The sequence below is a fragment of the Pyrgilauda ruficollis genome, unplaced genomic scaffold (assembly GCF_017590135.1).
Source record: "Pyrgilauda ruficollis isolate IOZ18807 unplaced genomic scaffold, ASM1759013v1 scaffold111, whole genome shotgun sequence".
Classification (NCBI taxonomy): domain Eukaryota; kingdom Metazoa; phylum Chordata; class Aves; order Passeriformes; family Passeridae; genus Pyrgilauda; species Pyrgilauda ruficollis.
In genome coordinates this window covers 1,206,127-1,223,178 of record NW_024509322.1, presented here as the reverse complement: position 1 = coordinate 1,223,178, position 17,052 = coordinate 1,206,127, and the positions used below count along the sequence as shown (strand labels likewise).

Genomic DNA, 17,052 nt, shown 5'->3' with positions numbered 1-17,052 from the left:
TCAGAGTCTCCTGAGCTGGGAGTGGATTTTTAGGGAATGCTGTAAAAATGAGGGAATTGCTCAGTGATACCATTTTGCCTTCAAACAGGTGGTGGTGTGGGGCTTTCCTGAGGCAGATCTTGCTTGTAATCTCTTGCTGGGCACCTCACACCTTCCTGTAGAATTCTTTTTGAACCTAAATGTGTTTTTGATAACCCCAGTATGCTCTGACAGTGAGTCCCAGCTTTTCTTTGGGAAAGGATTGGATTATTTTTTTGCATTGTAAACTCACTGCTAGGAAACCTGTCTGGCTGCCTCTGTCCTGTAACTCGAGTGCCATAAAGGGTGTTGAGGGCATTCTGTCTTAATGTTTCCACAACACATTGTATACTTTTTATTAAAATACTATTATTTTGTTATTTTTATTTAAAATTAATTTTATTTTTTTGTTATCAAAATAATTTTTATTAAAATTATTGTTATTAAAAATAAAGATTAACTATGAACTATCATACCTTAAATAAAATAACTCCACCATTAAACACTACTCTACCAAACAGTACTGTACCAAACAGTACTATTTTATTTTTATTATTAAAAATAAATTTATTATTTAAATTATTATTATTATTAAAAAATGGAGATTAACTATGAACTATCATACCTTAAATGAAATAATTCCACATTAAACACTACTGTACCAAACATGTTTAAACTCCAATACAAACTAGAATCCAGAACAACAAAATAATGTACCCCATTAACATTACCAATACATTTTTCTCCGTTCCTTTAACAACAAAATACAAACCTCACTTTACTTTCACCTAAAAAAACATACAGTACACCTAAAACCAACTACCCCAACAATAAAAACACAACCCCACCATCTACCATAAACCAATCCAAACCACACTGAAAAAAAGTAAAACTCCAAAACATCTACAATACATCAATAAAGTCATTGTGTAGAAAAACACAATAACAAATGTATTTAAAAAAAGAGAAAAAATCCTCTAGTTTTCTTAAGGCTAAGATCTATCAGAGCAAGGTGCAGTGGCCACTGGTTCTCAGCACCCTCTCAGTGGGATTATTGCTCTTTGTTGGAGGTGATGACATTTGATTGTTGTTGCAGCCCAGCTGATTCTATTTTATGAAAAGACTGGCTTGGCCTTATCCCAGTCCAAGATTTGTAGGATCACACGTGGCCTTTGTGGCTTAGCAGAGTGAATCCAAGCCTGTTTTCTTCAATAACTTCATGGCCAAATGAAAAATTGGCATTTATTTTGCTTTCTCTTAAGATTACAACCTTCAGTTCCCTCGAGTAATCGTCACCCACGCGAGCGGCGAGGCTTGAAGTGTTTAACTGGTGATTGCTTTTTCTGGACGCTGCTTCTGCCCATAATATCTTTTATTTTTGTGGTCACTTAACAGGGGTTTGGGGCCTTTTATAGCTGAAGAGAATAGTTAAATATATATTGCTCTGGAGAGTAATATTTGGATAATAATGTGCCACGAGTTAGTGTCTTGTGGTGCTTTGTGTTGAGTGCTGTAGTTGACCTTTGCTAGAGAGGAAAAAAGTGCCTGCTTGTTAGAACATATTATTTAGCACCTTTAGAAAGGCAAAACTAGTTGGTTTCGGGTGGTTGTTTTTTAGTGTGAGGCTCAGTGAAGATTTTATCACCAGGGTTTGGGGATGATGGGGTGATGTGCAGTGAGTTGTAGCTCTTAGGAAATAAGTGGCAGTAATAAATCCACAATGTGCTTTGCTGTCCTGAGTTTGGTTTATGCTGCTCATTTGGATCTGTCTGTATTTTTTTTGTGTGTCTGTGTGCTTTACACACACAGTGATGTAAAGTTAGTGTGGAAAATTTAATGCAGTCACAGGGATAGCATTAAAATAGATAATGTAAGTGGATGAAACTGTCTTTTGTGCCACCTTCATATAGAAGCAGGTTTCAAACTGCTGCAGAATTATTTCTTCCTTTAACAATTAGAAATATCGATGTTTAATCTATCAGGCAATGGTTGTTAATATATCCAAGTAATCCTGCAGCTGGCATCAGCCACTTCCATGAGAAATATCAGCAAAGTATCAATTCAGTCTCCCAGAGCCTGGATCTGCCTTTCCACGAGCTGGAACTGGAGCTGAGGAGAGCTTTGATTCCTTTGCTTCCCTAAACCTTCAGAATCCCCCTCCAAATTCCTTATTAGGAGTAAATAGTAAGGAATTCTAGCACATGGTGTTGTTTGCAGTGATGATCCTTGACTGGTGTTCTCCTGAACAGCCAAGTGGAATCTTGCCAGTCTTCATTAAATAATTTCTTTTTCGGGTGAGTAAGGCTGAGCTCAAGTGATACCACATGCAAGCTCTAAAAATAGTCTGTGATCTGAGTTGACATGATGAGGTTTGGATGCAAATGTTGGTTTGCTGATCGTGTAATCCTGGAATTGGAGGGGTTGGCTCCATCCACCCTGAGCTGACGGGACTCTGGAGCTGGGAAGAGTTTGGAGTTTGTCCTCAACAGTGGTGGGACAGGCTTGGCTACATCTGGGATCATTCTTTGGCTCTGAACTTCTCAAGATTAGGAGCTGGGTTTGATCTGTGCAAGGCCAAGAAGTATTTCTCTATATATAACATTTAGGTACTACAAAATATTCCGCAGAGATAAAACTGCTCCTCCTTGAGTTCCTTCTAATTAAAGCTTGCAGTTGCTAAATTCTCTTTCCTACTTTGTAGCAGCATCCATGCCCCTGTTAGAAGGAATTTGTATCATTGCCATGCATGTGATTGTTTATTTTAGTATCCTGCTATTCACTAAAAACTGTCCCTTAAGCTAAAAAGAAAAGTGCATCCTAAATTTGGGTAATTCCAACACGCTGCTCCCTTTGCAGCTGCAGGAACCAGCTGTGGGAGAGGTGCATTTGTGCATTAATGGTGGTGTGCTTTGGATTTGAAGAGGGTTTTTCTTCTATTTTTGGAGGGGAGGGGAATTTCATAAACAAATAGTGGTTTGGGATCATGCAGATCGGTTCATATCAGTTTAAATAAAAGTATTTAAACTCATTTTGTCTGTCAGGGTGGATGGGAATCCTGTCTTTATTTGATAGCTTGCTTCTTGAGATATTTGGAATTTAGGCAACCACAGCAGGTCAGATCAGAGTCTCCTGAGCTGGGAGTGGATTTTTAGGGAATGCTGTAAAAATGAGGGAATTGCTCAGTGATACCATTTTGCCTTCAAACAGGTGGTGGTGTGGGGCTTTCCTGAGGCAGATCTTGCTTGTAATCTCTTGCTGGGCACCTCACACCTTCCTGTAGAATTCTTTTTGAACCTAAATGTGTTTTTGATAACCCCAGTATGCTCTGACAGTGAGTCCCAGCTTTTCTTTGGGAAAGGATTGGATTATTTTTTTGCATTGTAAACTCACTGCTAGGAAACCTGTCTGGCTGCCTCTGTCCTGTAATCCATTGATGATTTCATCCTGTAATTCATTGGTAATTGAGATCCAGCTCTTGCAGTTGTCCTTCTCTGGGCTGAAGAAATATGGTCCTCATGTGGTGGCCTGAAGGTTGACCTTGGCAACCAGTTCATCCAACAAATTAGGATTCACAACCAGGATATTTTTCCTGATATTTTTCCTGATATTTTTCCTGATTTTTCCTCATCCTGTTGTCTTCCTCCTCAGTCCTTGCTCAAGAAAGGCTTTAAGGATGTGCATAACTTTCCATTTGCAAATGTGGAATTGCTCAATCCTGGAATGGTTTGGGTTGGTAGAGACCTTAAAGCCCATCCAGTTCCCTTCCCTTCCCTTCCCTTCCCTTCCCTTCCCTTCCCTTCCCTTCCCAATTCCAAATGTCAGAATGTTTGAAATGGATCTTTATTTGCTTTTGAGAAGGCTGGATAAGAGATGAAATAAATGAGAGGATGACAAACATTTGCCTGGGATTTTGGAGCTGCTGGGGTTTTTGGAGAAAGGATATAAAAATAAAACAGGGAAGATTAACTCTGGACGTGATTATGAGTAGCACAAAAGGTGGAGTAAGCTGTATTCCAATCTTTAAGTCATTTATTTAGTATTCCTCTGTAGATTTTACATTCTCAGTTGCAGAGCAGAAACCACTGTGGTTCCCTTCCAGCATTTCAGCAGAGATTCATTAGGAAAATTCTTTCTTTTACACCTTTTGGAGAAGTCACACTCCGCATCCGAGTGTAAATAAAAGCAAGAATCAACTCTGCAGTGCTTGATCTTTTGCTGGCAGCACTTCCCACGCAGTGATTGTGAGGGCTGTGTGTGGGCACAGCTTGATTAGGGACCAGCATTTGTAGATATTCAGCAATCAGTTCTGTGTTATTCCTTCCAAAGCACTGGGAGAAGAACGGAACCATTTGGTTTGTGCCTCACACGTTCCGTAACGCGCCTTCGAGTCATCACCTACTGCATGTGCGAAGAAAATCTTTAAAAATAGTTTAATATAACGAGTAAATTAATGGGAAAACTAAAAATAATGGTGCAGCAACGAGGACCTTCATTACCATATGCCCTTTTGTCTTTTTTTTTCACTGGGTTTTGTTTTACAATTATTTTCTCTGCTACAAACCCGTCCTGTGGATTCGCTCGGCAGCGATGCTGCTGGGAGAGGCTTTTTGTATGAGGTAATGTTAAAAAAAAAAAGAATCCTCTCACCAGCACCTTTTTGGGTGGTGGTGGAGGGCACAAGTGCCTTCCTGCTGTTTTAGAGGTGTCCTCCACGCTTCAGCTTTGAGCTGCCCTTCCCTCAGGGTCTCTCCTGAGCTGGGCTCACGTTTCTCTTGCTGCCTCCATATGTAGAATCCCTCCACTGTGGCCTTTCCTGTCCATCTGCTCAGCTAAATCCATCTCTGCTCAGGCTACCAACCTTTATTTTACTTTCTTTTGCTCCTGTCCAAAATAAGTAGAATCTTGCCCTGACTGTGTCTGGTGAAAGTAGATTTTCCTACCCCAAATTCACATCATCCCCTTTCATCCTGCTGCTGGTTTCCTCACCAGTGTTCTCCAGGAAAATGACACATCTTCACTTTCCCAGCCCTGCCTGTCCCATTTCTGCTTTCCTGCTATTTCCAGTTCCTTACTGGCTTCTCTCTGAAGCACTTGTGACTTTACCCCTCACTCATCCCCTTTCCAAACTGCCCAGAGAAGCTGTGGCTGCCCCTGGATCCCTGGAAACGTCCAAGGATGGGTTGGACAGGGCTTGGAGCAGTCTGGGATGGTGGAAGGTGTCCTTGCCCATGGCAGGAGTGGCACTGGGTGGGCTTTAAGATCACTTCCCACCCAAACCATTCCATGATTCCATGACACATGTTTTGCTCTTTCTCAGAAGGAATTTCTCCTGGACACAGACAATGTTAATTGATTAGATTCCATGACACGTTTTGCTCTTTCTCAGAAGGAATTTCTCCTGGACACAGACAATGTTAATTGATTAAATTCCCACAAATCCTTCTGAAACCCCTCTTGGCTCTTCATAAAGCACCTGAAAACAATTCAGCTTTTACACCCTCGAGGGTGTGTATTGCCTGAGTTTCCTTTTGTTTCACCATTTGTTCACATCATTTGTTCTTCCTTATCCTTGTGTTTATTCTGAGAACACTGAGAAAAGAAACACTTCGCTTTTTTTTGTTGTTTATTTTGCATTCTGCCAGGTCTTTCTCCTCTCCTCCATCAGTAGGACTAAATAAAACAGGTCAGACATCCTCTCCAACACCCTCCTGTGCTGCTGCTCTGGGGCTCAGTGGGATCACGTTCATTTGTAGGGTTTTGTTTTCAACTGAAGACTTCCCTGGACTTCCCCAGCACAGCCCCATGCTGGGAACCACCCCCAGTTTGTGGTTTGGATGTGCTGAGCTGCTCTGGGAAGGAGGCACAGCAAGATTTGATCTTAAAGAGCTGCGGGTTGGACACAGAGGATCAGTCTGGTCTGTTTAATTCAGTACTTCACAAGTAGCCAAGGGTTACACAAATAAAATCAGCTGCCTTTGATAGGTGTCAGCACTTTAATGAGGAATTAAATTAAGCCCTGGGTACTCCTGCCCATCTCGTGGCACTATTTTTATCTCACGCTCTGCTTTTTTGTTGCTATTTTTTTTTCCCCCCATATTTTATGACAATTGCTTGAAGTCCTGATCTGGGGGGGATTATGCCAGATACCTGCACAGCTGGAAACTCATCAGCCATTCAGATTCCTTCAGTGAGAGTGTCAGTTTTAGCACGAAACTCGCAAAGCTCACCGTGGTGATTTCAAATTTCCTCTTTAGTAGACATTTTGTTTGAATGCCATGAAGGGGCTCCTCTCCCCAAGCCCCCAGGAGCACAATAAGCTATGCTCTTTGAGAGAGCCCAGATGAGTACAAAGTTCCCTTCATTAAATTTTCTTTTCATGCTTTAGCATAGAATATTTCTTTTTAAGACTGTCTCTCTCTCTCGTTTCCTTTTGTGTTTTCATCCTATTACCTTTATGAGGTTGTGATGCATCAGCTCTCTGGAAAAGGTGGGTGCACAGCTCCCTCAGAGGTTTATTCCAGCACTGAAAGATTATTCTGGCATGGGAGGTGCTTCAGGAGCAGCTGGAGAAGGGAAAGCAGATCAAGGAATTGCAAACTTAATAAAACCACTCCGTTCCTCACATGCCATGTGGCTGCTGCTCATATTGACTTGTGCTGAGAAAAGCACAAGATTGGAGATTTTGGGTGTGTTGGTTCTGTTAAGGAGCTCTGGAGTTGCACTGAGTGGAGCTGGAGATCTGTCAGCATTCTCTGGCATTTCTGCTGCACTCTCATGGTTTGTGGTTTTCCTTCAGTTTAGTTGTGAAATGCCTGAGCAATTAATTAATTAATTAATTAAATATGGTGTGGGACACAATCTTGCTTATTTTACAGGGGCAGATCGTGAGAGGACAAGGGGCAAGAGATTGAAACTGAAAGAGAGGAGATTTAGATGGGATATTGGGAAGGAATTCCTGGCTGGGAGGGTGGGGAGGCCTTGGGATGGATTTCCCAGAGCAGCTGTGGCTGCCCCTGGATCCCTGGAAGTTTCCAGGGTTGGACACTGGGGCTTGGAGCAGCCTGGGACAGTGGGAGATGTCCCTGTCCAAGACAGGGGTGGCACTGGATGGGTTTTCAGGTCCCTTCCAACCCAAACCATTCCATGGTACTCTGGTGACACTTCTCCTTCTGCATGTCCCAAAATACAGATCTCTCTCAGGACATGGGATAGTTCAGGACCTCCTGCTCTGAGGATCTCCTGGCCCTGCCTGGGGCCAGACAAGGTTGCTTTATCCACTCAGGCATTTAAAACCTCCACATTTTCCCAATAGATTACATGTAATTGCTGGGTTTGCACTATTTACCTTTTCTCACGAGCTTTTCCCTCAGTCAAACACCACAAACCCTTAAATACTTCTGTAAAATGACCTTTATTCATGGAACCAGTGAATGATTTGGGTTGGAAGGGACCTTAAAGCCCATGCAGATCCACCCCCTGCCGTGGCAGAGACACCCTCCAGTACCCCAGGGTGCTCCAAGCCCTGTCCAACCTGTCCTTGGGCACTTCCAGGGATCCAGGAGCAGCCACAGCTGCTCTGGGAATTGTATCCCAGTCCCTCCCCACCTTCCCAGCCAGGAATTCCTTCCCAATATCCCATTTAAATATTAATTGATGTAATCATAGAAGCTTCAGGAGGTTCTCTGTTAGGGAGATATTTCATTCCCCTTTGGAGAAGTTTCCTTGCTGCTGTTTCTGACCATCCATCTGTGAGTCCAGAAATCAATGGGAAACCCTTCAGAGGGGTTCCCATAATGCACAATGGAACCTCCTTTCCCAACAGGAGATCCTGCAGCCTGTGGTTTATGGCCCTCTAATTCCAGGCAGTAATTTCATTTAGTGCTTTCCCAAAAGTGCCAACAGAGCATTAGGGGAGTGGAACAAGCACAGCTGATCAATACAGAGACAGTGCTCACCTTCAGATTAATCCAAGAAATGGACTTGGTTGGCTTCAAGGAAGTGGCTGTGTTCTCTCGAGGACAGAGTTGAGAGCAGGTTTTCAAAAATCCCCCTGAATGGGGGGGAAAAAGTCAGAGTGTGAAAACAAGTCACTGGGGGACAGATGTGTTTCACTGGGCTCCCATGTGGTTGGTAATGTACAGAATCCTTTGGAACATTCAAATAAGGAATAATACCTGGATTTTGGTCACTGATGGCATGACTCTGGGGAAAAATACACAATTCAAGAGCTCTTTATCATGGGTTAGAGAGTTCCCCCATTGAAATAGCTTTAAATACATTGACAGAATTTATGCAGTGATGCTAGAGCAGCCCATTCCTTTCTCTCTTCACCTGTATATGAGTTCACTTTAAAATCACTTGTGAATAAAGGCACAGCAAGGTTTACTGTGGGGTTTTTTTAGTTAATTCAAGCTCTCTTGTATTGATTTATCAATTCACACCAGGAATTGGGGCATTTTAATCGAGCTCTGGTTTAGCTGGACCTAAATCATCACTGCTGGGAGTAGTCTACAGAGAACATCCCTGCTGTTTCTGTGTTCCCTGTCCAATCCAGACCTTGCCATCCTCCCTCCATGTGCAGCAGTTTGTGGTTGCACATTTTGATGCCTGACATGCATTTGGAGCACGTGCTGATCTCAGCAGAGGGGGGATTAAGGGAAAATCCTCCTCCGTAAGAGTCTGCAGAAGTTTGAACCTGGAGATCATAAAGTGTGGAAGCACCTGGGAATGCATTTAAATTCTGGTTTAGATTTCACAGATTCAGATAATGAATGAAAGGAGGAAGAGATGTTTTATATAGGTACATGCCATAAAATCAAGGTGACTTAACAGTCTCTTTATTTTAGCACCACGTCTTCAGTGATTGTCAAGAAATCAATTCCCTGGAGGAGCAGCGTCTGTGCTTTGTGTTTCATTTCCCTGATGGAGGAAATCTGCCTTGGCCAATCAGCAAAATGAGAATCAGAATCACAGATTGGGTTGGGAGGGATCTTGAGGATCACCCAGTTCCAACCCCATTTCCATGGGCAGGGACACCTTCCACTATCCCAGCAGCCCTGAGCAATCAGTGCCAGGACCTCACCACCCTCACAGGGAAGAATTCTTTCAAGGCCAGGTTGGACAGGGCTTGGAGCACCCTGGAAAGTGACCCTGATCCGGGCAGGGGGTGGAACTGGATGTGCTTTGTCCCTTCCAACCCAAACTGATTCAATAATAATAATAATAATAATAATAATAATAATAATAATAAAATAATACAAGTTGTTTTTTGGCTTTCCTGAGATGTTTTTAGAAGGAAACCCTGAAGCTGTTCTCTGTTCCCACAGGAGATACGAGTCCCACCCCATCTGTGGGGAGCTGCAGGAGAAAATCCTCCAGTGCTACCGGGAACACGCCCAGGAGACCCTGAGCTGCTCTGCCCTGGCCAGCCAGTACCTGCACTGTGTCAATCATGCCAAACAGGTGAGCTGCACCTATTCTCACTGAAAAATGATGGAATGATGAGCAGAGGAGTTTCCAATTAGTCTTTCCTCCATACCTAAGCATTTCCCAGTGCTTGTGTTCCTGAGTTCTGTGGAGACCACTCAGAGTTGATTTAAATGCTCAGGTTTCCATCTCTTCCCTCGGGAAGCTGTTGTTTAGTACAGCAGCTCTTGCTGTTGGTAGATGTTTCCTGTTACCTACAGTTTTAGCAGTAAAACAAGGGGATTAAAATACCTGGTAGTCTTTGCCATAAATATGAGAAACTCATGGATGTCTCAAACTACGTTGGTGACCACTTGGAATTTTTGATTTCTTCTGTCTTGTGTTATGCAAGGCTCTAAAATTGCCCCTTACCTGCTCTTGCCATCCTCTCTTCCAGTTTTACAAGGTATGGATGCCACTGCCAATTAAAATCTTTATGCATATTAGTGCAGCATGAAGGAAAATTACAGTGATAGGTAAATCATTAAATTAAAAGAAGCCACTGTTTCTCAGTTTTACTCTTTTTCATCAGCTTGCATCTTTCAAATGCAGAAATGCATATATTGACCTCAATTGTGTTCTTAAACAAACCAGGAAATGTGCTCACAGCCCACACGCAGGATGTGTAAAAAGTGCTTAAATCAGTCTGTTGATCTTTATTTCTGCCCAAATCTGTGAGTTAATATTTGAGCATGTGAGGACACCCATCTTTATGTGATAGTGGAGACCTGGCGAGCACGGCTGCTGTTTGATCATGGTAATCACCTTCCCTGGGCTTAACTCTGCCTGGGCAGAAAATCCCTGAGACTTTGCCTCTGATCCTTCTCCGTGACCTTTTGCTGTAAAATGCTGCAGCCTCGAGCTGGTATTCCCAAAGATCTGCTGGAATTAACGCTGCTCGTCATTCCTCAGTCACTGAGAGCTCCCTGTCCCTTCCAATCCAATTCCTTTATTATATCCTTTATTGGTATTTGTTCCTCCATCCCTGGAAGTGTCCAAGGCCAGCTTGGAGCACCCTGGGATGGTGGAAGGTGTCCCTGCCCATGCGACTGGATGGGCTTTAAGGTCCCTTCCAACCCAAATCATTCCATGATTCCATGAAACACGTTTTGCTCTTTATCAGCAGGAATTTCTGCTGGACACAGACAGTGTTAATTGGTTAAATTCCCACAAATCCTTCTGAAACCCCTCTTGGCTCTTCATAAAGCACCTGAAAACAATTCAGCTGTTACACACTTCATGGGCTGCCCCCCTCGAGGGTGTGGATTGCCTGAGTTTCCTTTTGTTTCACCATTTTGTTCTTCCTTATCCAAACCCTTCTGTGAGTTCCATGATTTCTCATCCTGCCCATTTTGGCATGCACCAATCTCCTTTTTTAGGGAAAGTGCAGTGAATAACATGAGAATCACAGAATCATTAAGATTCTTAAGCCCATCCAGTCCAGTTGTTCCTCAGCTCTGCCAAGGCCACCACTGACCCTGTCCCCAAGTGCCACATCCACATGGCTTTAAAATCCCCCCAGGAATGGGAACTCCAGCCCTGCCCTGGCTAAACAAGCTCTTGAGTGAAGAAACCTTCCACAATATCCAACCTCAACCTCCCCTGGTGGAACTTGAGGCCATTTCCTCTTGTTCTGTTACTTGCAGCCCTGTTTTGGTTTGTTCTGTAATGGATTTCTCCATGACCCTGCAGCATCTGCAGCACTAATTTCCTGCGTGTTAATTTTTTTTATTATTTTTTAAAGTAACCAGAGAATAATGGATTAATTACTTAAACATGTTTAAGCTCTAACTCGAGTTTGTATCTGATAGGGATTTCTTCAGAAGACTCTGATGGGGATGAATTAATTCATGTTCAGAAGGTGCAGGAAAAGCAAATTGCATAAATATGAGCATTAGGTTTTTGAACCCTTTTAAACACCTTTTTTTTTTTTTTTTGGTTGAAGATCTTCATCCAAGCCTGTCAAGTAGTTAAAAGTGTTTCCTAAATGTTTCTTATTCTGTTTCACACATGCTTCAAGATGAGAATTCAGAGAGGCTTCTCTCATGATAACAGAGAAGGAGAAGCCTTTTATGATGGAAATATTTGCAAACAGGAGCAATTGTTTTTCATAATGAACTCCAGCCCATCCTCCTCATGCTGCAGCTGTAATTGTAATTATTTTTACTCACTGTTTGCCCACATGTCCAGACAGTTCCTTTGAAATAATTCCTAAACGCTGCTATAAAATCGCTTCAAAATTACCTTCTCTGTGCGCTTGGTTGGGAGCCAGAGGAGGGGGATAAATGGCAGATTCAGAAATGAAAAAGTTAACTGACACTGGCTACAAGAAACAAAGGAAGAGGAAAATTTGCTAGAGGGAATAGAGCAAGATATTGAAAAGCAAATAAGTGAACTAATCCGATTTCCTGGCGGTGAGTCTGGGCACTTGTGCTCGGGCTGAGCACACTCTGTGCTTTTCATAAATTGAATTTATTGACTCCTCTTTCTTTCCTATCTTGCTTATAATTATCTCCCCCTCTCTTCTGTGTGCTCCTTATTTCTCATGCTGTCTGTAATCTCATGTCTCTATCTGTCCTTTTCTCCCCTCTTTAGAAAAGCCCAGAGAGTTGTTAATTCAGAGGGGTTTGACACGTTGTTGTATCTTCCCTTGAAATCTCTTCCCAAAGTCATGAGAAGCTGGGGAGATAAATTAAACTCTGTTATTAATGTTTGCGTGTTATTATAATGATAATGCCAGTAATGGAGAGGAAAACTTAACCTAATGGAGCCATTAAGGGGAAGATATTTGGATTGTGTCTGGCATTTATTTATGCTGTAGTAACTCCAGCCAGACCATCCATGGCTTTTTAATCCTTTTTCCTGGTTTTCCAGCCATGGATATGGACTATAACTGTTAAAATACACATTTTGGGGATGTTTTTCTCAGTTTTTCCCCCTCCTGGGCTACAAGAAGTTCTGATTCTTACACGAAAACACAACTAGTCCATGGTTTAACAAATCTGTGCAATCATTTCCTGTTAAAGCGTTGAATTCCAGAAGGATTCAGGTCTCTGCAGGCAGGTGAGGTTTAAGAGTACTTAAAATAACAATATCAGCAGCTGCTGGTGCCTGGCAGCCTGGCTACAAAATGTTGTCCTTTAGCCTTGGATAAAGTGTAAATAAATAGTGTAACCACTATTTTAATTTGTTGGATCAAGTGGGTCCTTAATTAGGCATCCTAAATAAAATAAAACCAGGATTTTAGCCTCATCCTCCAGTATTTTTACTTGATGATGAGGCTAAAATTTACTTGATACTTGATACCAATTTCTAGTGTAAGAGAAAAATACATGGAATTTGGAAACACTGAATTGAAATGCAACAAAAAGACCTCATCATTTAACACTGCCCTCACTGAAGGAAGTTTGTTATGGACCAGCTTCCCTCCATGGGGTTATGTAAAAAAAAAATAAATAAAAAAATTTAAATGCATTAATTTTAAAAGGCAAGGAAAAAATGCATTAATTTAAAAAGGGACCAGCTTCCCTCCGTGGGGTTAGGTTAAAAAAATAAATTTAAAAAACGGGAAATATTTTAAATGCATTAATTTAAAAAGGCAAGAAAAAACACTAAAAAACCCCAAAATGTAGATAACACCAAAGTAAGGCTTGGAACACCCCCGTTCATCTGAAGGTGAAATTTTGTGAAATTCTCAAGGGCAGAAATATGGATATGATGAACAAATATCTGCAATTTCTTTCTTTAGGACAGTAAACAAAAGCAGCCCATTTTTTCTCAGATCCCTTGGGAATTTCCTCTGTTAACTTGTGCAGTGTTAAATCAACATAAAGTTAATTTTCAGCCTAGAGATAGCTTGGAGTGAGTCTCTAAATCTTGTGCAAAAAGGAATTTTCCAGGTAGAGGAGCCTTCTGAGCTTTCCAGAATTGTCCATGGGGGTGCCATGGATTGGAGGTTTTGGTAACAGATGAAATTTCCCCAGATTTTTGTTTGCAAATACACCCAAAGAGCACAAAACTGACTCCTTTTATTCCATCAGCATCTTCTTCTCCTCTGTGGATGCTGGAGGATTTTGTGGGCACGAGGACAGGCACCACCTGTTTGTGTGGATGCCTTGGGGAATTTTAAAGCCAGAATTGTCATGGTTGGAAAATACCTCCAGGATCATGGAATCCAAGCATTCCCAGCACTGCCAAGGCCACCACTGACCATGTCCCCAAGTGCCACATCCACAATTTAAAGGGCTTTAAATCCCTCCAGGAAGGGGGACTCCACTCCTGTCCCCTGGGCAGCTGTGCCAGCCTGGACAATACTTTTGGGAAAGACATTTTTCCTGAAATCCAGTCTAAGTGCAGCTCTTAAGCCTTGCAGGAACTGGGTGGAATATCACAGTTTACTGGGTTATTTTTAGGAATAATTTGAGAATTTGGTTGAAGCCAAACCTGACATGGTTTTAATTCCCTTTATTGTTAATTTTCCCTAATTTCCAATGCAGTCCAGACTTCCAAGCTGTGTAGTGTTGCTCAGACACCTGAATCAGTTGTTTGGAGCATTTCAAGGTTTAAATTTGGGGTTGTTCCTGACATAAAGCTCAGAATTATCAAATCCTTTCCTACCATTTCTTGCAAGGAGACTCATAATTAGTCCTTACAAGTTTGATGGGTTTTGTAGGCAAGAAGAAAGGTTTGGATTGGAAGGGGCCTTAAAGATCATCTGATTTCAAACCCTGCCGTGGGCAGGGACACCTCCCACTATCCCAGGCTGCTCCAAGCCCTGTTCAACCTGGAACATTTCCAGGGACAGGAAACCTGGTCCAGTGAAAAGAATTAAATTATTTTTAAGGTCCTTTCCAAGCCAAACCATTCCATGCTCTGTGGTTCTGTAATGAAGCCCAAGATGAGTGCAACATGTTCAGACTGTTGGGGTTTTGATTCTGACTCAGCACCCGGGAAGGAGCCAGGCAAGGGATACTCAGTGCTGGATGGTTCCAGGATATTTTTCCTCAAGAGTTTAATTGCTGGGAATTGGATTTTTCTTATTGTAAGGTCAGGTATTTTAATTTCCTTTAATAGCCACAGCACTAAAGCCATGATAGCACGAGGGGAGGTGAAAATGGATCATTAGTGAGACTCTTCAGGCCTCCAAACCTCTGCCTTGTTGAGTCCTCAAACTGTTTCATTCTGCTTCTCTGACTTGTCTCTGGCATGATGTGTTTATCAACAACATTTCTGTTCTGCGTTTTTATTTTAAAAAATTGCACATCCTGGGAAGGAATTGAAGCCAAACTTCAGAATAACTTGGAGTTACTGAAATATGTGTTTCTCCCTGTCTCTTCCCTCCCCTCTGATGGTTTTTGCAGCAGAGAATGCTTGGGAGAGGAGGATAAAGGCATTGTCCCAATCAAGCACAAGACCATCAACTAATTTCAGCAGAAGAGCTTCTTTTTTTCTCCCCAAGAACGACCCAGCAGCCCATTTGCAGGGCAGCCCAATAGAGAGAATTTGAAGGGCAGCATCCTCAGGGCTCAATCAGTGGGAGCACTTGGAAAGCCAGACCTGGATCTTGTTCCATCAGAGCTCGCCCGTCCGAGGACGCTGCTCCGCCGCATCAAAGCCCACTTACTGGTGATTGAAGGAAGGGAAAGAAAAGAGCCTTTCTCTGACCTCAGAGAGGGGAAATATCCTTCAAATGCTGCTGTTTCACTGTAGGATCTCCTCAGAAACGTCTCTCTGTCAGGAGCAGGGGGTGTAACCCTTGCTGCTCCGGGATGCGGCCGTTCCTCGGGAGCAGCCCCCGCTCCCGGTGTCAGAGTTCTCCTCTCAGTGTAGAATTGTAAATTGTGCTTTAACTTATTTCCCAAATGGCCTGGCTCGATGAAGTCTCTCTCTGCAGGCCTTCTGCTGGAATGATGTTTGTGACCCAAGGCTTAGGGTGCTCCATGGCCTTTGTTTCCATGGGATGGTTCTGTTGTGCTCCTCGCTCGTATCAAGTCCTGATGAAAATGCCTCACTCTGTACCAACAATAAATCTATTTTATGCACAAGATTGATGCTGCAGTCTGTCTCCCTTCCCACTCCTCGGGGGTGGATGGTGTTCCCTCTGCTGTGTCAATCACGCTTTGCCAGCAGATGTTGTTGCTGAAGCTTTCAAGCACAGACTTTCATGCACAACCAGCCCTGGTGTCAGGAACGGGGCTCGGATTGAGCTGTTTTCCATCACAGCCACCTAAAAGGATCCCACGTGATGGGAGTGTTGTGATTTATCCAGCACCACTTCCCTCCTTGGGAAATGCTTGTGAATGGAGCAGCACAAGCTCTTGCTGCCTGGAGAGGGTGTGGGTTCCCCATCCCTGGGAGTGTCCCAGGCCAGGGTGGATGGGGCTTGGAGCAACCTGGCCTAGTGGAAGGTGTCCCTGCCCATGGCAGGGGCTTGGGATGACAGTGTCTTAAGGTCCCTTCCCACCCAAACCATTCTGGGATTCTGTGAAAGGGCAGAAATCCCCCAAGATCTCCAAACCAGCTTTGTGCAAGCACCCAGTTTCCTTTAATTCTTTGTCTTCAGGTAAAACAGCCACACTCGTTGTCCCAAGCAATCTTAGAAAGGACTTTTTACACAACAGTGAAAGTAATGATGTCAAATGAGCAGCGAGTCTGGAGCCTTCTGCTGCTTATTTACCTGTTCTCCCTCTCTAATTGGCTGTGTTTGAACCTCATCCTGCTGAACAACTGCGGGTGCACCTGTGGATCTCATTTATTATTCATGCAAAATATTACCAGTGACTTTCCTAATTATCAAGATGCTTTGTGAGCACTGTTTAATTAAGGATTTTTTTTTTTTAATGCTACCCAGAGAAGCTGGGATTTTTTTTTTTTTTTACATGCCAAGCAACTGTAATGTTGGTAGGAGGGGAGGATCCTGGAGTTCAACATCAGGTGCCAGGTAAACTGCTCGGGAGAAACAACGGGGACATAAGCACCGTGTTTACACGGTGACTTGCTGTAGTGTTTACAAATCAGCTAACTCACAAATCCTTCTCTCTAATGTTCTCTTTTGTAACAGAGAGCCAAGAAGTTGGCAGAGCCAGCCTTGCCAGACTCAGAATTGGCAGCAAAACACAGCACAGAGGAAAAGCAGACGTTTTTCAGGCCAGATGATGCTGTAAAATCAGGGGAAGAGCTGTGTCGGGAAGGAAGGTCTCTGTTACTGCCAAATGTTTATTGGTTTCTCATCCTGACAGCCTTGAGCAATGAGAGTCAGCCTTGCCTGCTTTGTTCCAACTGTGTTTGAGGTGTTGAGTACTTTAAACATCTTCTGTGGCATCAGGGGTGGCATCTGCAGCCTGTGGGGCTTGGGCTTGGGTGAGGCTGCTGGCAGCAGCAGGGTGAGGGCTTTGAAAATGGCCCTGGTGGTGGTGTGGGCTTCAGAACTGTCCATGGTGTAAACTTTAGAACTGTCCTTGGTGTGGGCTTTAGAGCTGGCCATGGTGTGGGCTTCAGAACTGTCCTTGGTGTGGGCTTCAGAACTGTCCTTGGTGTGGGCTTCAGAACTGTCCTTGGTGTGGGCTTTAG

The 17,052-nt window shown here is 43.1% G+C and overlaps 1 protein-coding gene across 2 annotated transcripts in view; it reads left to right on the top strand.

Moving 5' to 3' along the window:
• Nucleotides 1–15,529, top strand: part of CHCHD3 (coiled-coil-helix-coiled-coil-helix domain containing 3) — a 128,456-nt gene extending 112,927 nt beyond the window's left edge. For both annotated transcript variants that reach the window (XM_041477435.1, XM_041477426.1), the window contains exons 7-8: nt 9,345–9,480; nt 14,844–15,529. In XM_041477435.1, coding sequence (XP_041333369.1) covers nt 9,345–9,480; nt 14,844–14,870 — 163 coding nt within the window. In that variant the 3' untranslated portion in view covers nt 14,871–15,529. The remainder of the gene's footprint in view (nt 1–9,344; nt 9,481–14,843) is intronic.
• Nucleotides 15,530–17,052: the final 1,523 nt, after the last annotated feature.